The following is a 3680-nucleotide window of genomic DNA, read 5'->3' as shown; positions in this document are numbered from 1 at the left end:
TCATTAAATATTTGCTGATAATGTGAGGGGCAGGTTGCTCCAGTGCACTGGAATCTTGATACTTTCAAGCTCTGACAGGAATGAACTTGAATGAGATAAGTGTTCTTGCGCTTACAAAGTATTTTTACAATTATCTGCCCAAATATTCCTGGGAAATGGGAAATCAGTTCCCTCCATTTATTGGAAAGACAGTTATATCAGGAGGCTTAAGTAAGAGCACAGAGTAAACTGCTGTCAAATCAGATTGAGAAAAGACAACCCACCAGTACCTGTTTGCTGGTCTGATGTTTTGGTGCCCCGATGACGGTGCTGTTCAGTCCAGCAGTCACAAGCAGGAGCATGGCACTTGGTGAGAGCAAACCCAGGACCTCTCGCAGCGCTGCTCCAGCACAGCCACAATCGTTGCTAAGACACTTCTTCCCCCTTGGTCCCCAAACCCACACAGCTGTCAGCTTTGTCACTGTTGGCAGATAGACCTCAATAACTAAATGAAAATGGTGGGAGCAGGAGAGCCAGGGGTCCCTGCTGATGGGTCAGGGGATGCCAACCCTGATGCTGCTAACTGCAGGGGAGCCTGGGGCTGTGGTCTCAAAACCCACAGTTTGCCAGGCAGCTGAACAGCAGTTACAGCCAGGTTTTATAACCTACTTCTTGATCTTTATAATAAGTATTTTTTTCTCAGTATTTTCTAAGCTACTTCCCTGTAAAAGGAGGAGGATGTCTCTGACAGTGTTGCAAGTATGTTATGAGTATGTTGAGATGGATATTGAGAAGGTCAAAGTTTTTCCTCTTTTCAAGTAACGAAGATTAAAATTTCCAAAGTTTAAAACATTCACCTAAACCTTGTAAGTACCTTGACACATCATTGCTACATTTTTTTCTTAAGCTTGCAGCCTTTTATTTCACATGTTATTCAGAAACATAGTTTCCATATAAATGTAATAAGGAGTAATGTCCAGCTTCAGATTAATGGGAGAAAATTACAAGCAAATCAGATCAACACCTTTGGTCATTCCAGGTACAGGAGCCTGCCATGCTCCACCAGCATCTCCAAAAGCACAGGTTCACGCAACTGAAAGAAGGCAAAGCATTACAGAGACATGTGCTCAGGCCTTAAATTTCATAGGCTCTGGTAAGAAATCCTCTGCATTATAGAATTTTAGTTTGTTTTTTCCAGCATTTCCCCTCTAGAATGCTCACGAGGCTTGGAAATTTTGCACCACTGATTAGCTTCTAAATTGCTTTAGCCACTTGTAAGGTTACACCAACAGTATTGGTGTATAAGAAGGATTGCAATTGTTCATTTCATTCTCAAACTGGAAAGAAAAGAAACAGAAGCTGGCATTCCTAAGGTCATGAGTGTAAATGTGTGTGTATATATATATATATATATATATAAAAAAATATATAAATATATATATATATAAAGGAACCATACCTCTTTTCTTAAGGAAAAGCTGGTATTGCTATGCTATTAACACATACCTAACACCCCTCCAGACATTACTGCAACACAGGTAGGTACTAGACATCCTCAGAAATCAATAAAACAGACAGAAATGCTCGAACTATACTTTCCTTATTAGAGTTCTTGCTTCAGAATCCTCCCAGAATAAATCCTTTTTTCTTTTAATTTAAGATCTCATTCCTAATTTCAAAGAAGTATGCCTATGTCCAACCTACCTTTGCATTTTATTAAGTGACCAACTTTTAGATTTATTAAAGCTTTAATAGACAGTCCTTTGGGTTGCAAAGTGCAGCAGATCCATTAACATGTCATTGAGTGCCATTATACAGCTGTTTTGAATTTTCATGTCTCCACATGCACTATATTCGGATACACAGGAAGGTAATTCAGGTGCTGGGGAAGTGCTTTTGGCAAGGGGTTGTTGTTGGAAAACAGATCCCATCTCTACCGACATGGTGAAAATGCCATAGTAGTGCGTGTGGATGAAGTTTTGTTTCAGTACTGCCAATAAGGAAGTGTGCAAGTTGCCCTCCTCAGGAAAGAAAAGACATACTCAAACAGAAAGACTTGAAAACGATTATTGTTTTAGGTTAATCTATTTTAAAAGCAATTTATCAACTATTTGGTTGAAGCTCTGTAGAGAAACAAAGAGCTTGATTTAGGTAAGGAAGCTGACACCTCTGCCAGGACCTGTTATGCAGCAGGTTGGCACTGTCAGGCTAAGGTAACTTAACTATGGGTACTGAAAGCACTTAGAAATGAAGCCACAACTGAATAGCCACCGTGCCTACAAGTGACAGAAGTAGAATAGTTCCATCAACTTAAGCGATAAACTGAAGCCCATTCGTGAAATCAGTGGGTGTCTTGCCCGAATGAGCAGTGCAGGATTAGACTCGATTGCACATTGTGTCGGCACTAGTTAGAAACATAGAACAGATGTCACGTAAATAGGGAAGTGTGGGACAAAACAGAAATAATTGTAAAAATGTGCCCAAGGATAAAATAAATTGATCCTAAGACACTAACAAACATTCTTGTATAAGACGAAATGAGTCTTTGTACTGGGTTGGCTTTTATTTTCCTGCTAATATTGCATAACAGAACTACACTGGCATGATGAGGAGGGGGGATAATAAAATAACTTATCAATGCACTATTAACTCTACATGCTCTTACCTAATAATAAGATATTGATGTCTTCTTTAATGTCTGTCCCATTGTTGAGAACTTTCTCATTACCCCGCAGTAGCATACACAAAATGGCTTTTTTAATATACTCATGGCCATGAACGTTTGGTGCTAAAGACTTGCTTAAATGGTCAAAGATATCCTATTTAAGAAACAGCAAACACTTACATTGCACATTACCAACATTAGAATGGAATCTCATTATCCATTAGCCAGTATTAGTGCAATTTATAACTTACTTTAGTTTGAGTTTTGCAGAATTTCTTGATCTTTGCCACATCATCAGTTGAGAACGTGGGTGCTATTTCTTTGCTCATCAGTTTGATATTATTAGCCAGCATTATTGTCCTGGGTATTTTCCTCCAGATGCAGAGAAATGTCATGAGATTAACTATTAAATAGATGAACTATTAAATACATACTGGACCATTGTTTTCACAACAGAAAAATAATCAAAGGCAAAGAAATTATTAGATTTATCCCTCTTATTACGGTTAGTGAGTGAAATCCACCCTAAAGGAGGATTCAACGAAGTTCCAACATTGGAATTCAAAAGAACTAGAACTAGGTCAGATAGCTTTGCAGCACTGAGGATTTAATGTCTTCCTTACCTTGCAACACGGGTGGCTGGGACACCTGTGCGGTGGGGAGCAGTATGGTGTGACATCCCTTCAAAGAACGTGCTCTGGTGTTTGGGCTACCTTTGAAGGAAAGAGAGACAACTCGTTTTTTGTTTTGTTTTCAAAAGGCTTGCCAGACACTTGGGCTTCTTCTACACACCAATCAGACAACCCTTGGAAACCTCTGAGGGTGAGAAAAAGCCACCATCTCAGAAACCTAAATTTTAAAGCAGAGAAACACCACCTTAACTTGAAATTTTAAGGACCTATCAATCTTTTGAAGGTTTACAGGCTTCGTAGGGAAGCACTGGTGAGATGGCTGCCACTTCAGAGAGAATGCTCTGGGGAGGGGAGAGTGCAATTGGTATAAAACGATCCCGAGAGAGAAGTGGACACAGCCCATG

The 3680-nt window shown here is 39.6% G+C and overlaps 1 protein-coding gene across 1 annotated transcript; it reads right to left on the bottom strand.

The window, feature by feature from the left end:
• Positions 1-1692: 1692 nt before the first annotated feature.
• LOC114015934 (maternal DNA replication licensing factor mcm3-like) lies at positions 1693-3040 on the bottom strand. Its single transcript, XM_055703518.1, has 3 exons — positions 2896-3040; positions 2645-2798; positions 1693-1997 (listed from the first exon to the last, which is right to left on the bottom strand). Exons 1-3 carry the CDS (start codon positions 3037-3039, stop codon positions 1855-1857), a joined length of 441 nt encoding a protein of 146 aa, XP_055559493.1. The 5' UTR covers position 3040; the 3' UTR covers positions 1693-1854.
• Between the last annotated feature and the right edge of the window lie 640 nt (positions 3041-3680).

The sequence above is a fragment of the Falco cherrug genome, chromosome 3 (genome assembly GCF_023634085.1).
Source record: "Falco cherrug isolate bFalChe1 chromosome 3, bFalChe1.pri, whole genome shotgun sequence".
Classification (NCBI taxonomy): Eukaryota; Metazoa; Chordata; class Aves; order Falconiformes; family Falconidae; genus Falco; species Falco cherrug.
The sequence above is the reverse complement of the archived record's forward strand: the minus strand, read 5'-3'. Positions and strand labels throughout refer to the sequence as shown.

Coding starts and splice junctions, on each gene's coding strand:
- LOC114015934 (XM_055703518.1), bottom strand. CDS start 3,039: ATGACATTTCTCTGCATCTGGAGGAAAATACCCAGGACAATAATGCTG. Junction 2,799..2,895: donor TCTGCAAAACTCAAACTAAA/GTAAGTTATAAA, acceptor TTTCTTAAATAG/GATATCTTTGACCATTTAAG. Junction 1,998..2,644: donor CATCAATATCTTATTATTAG/GTAAGAGCATGT, acceptor TTTCCTGAGGAG/GGCAACTTGCACACTTCCTT.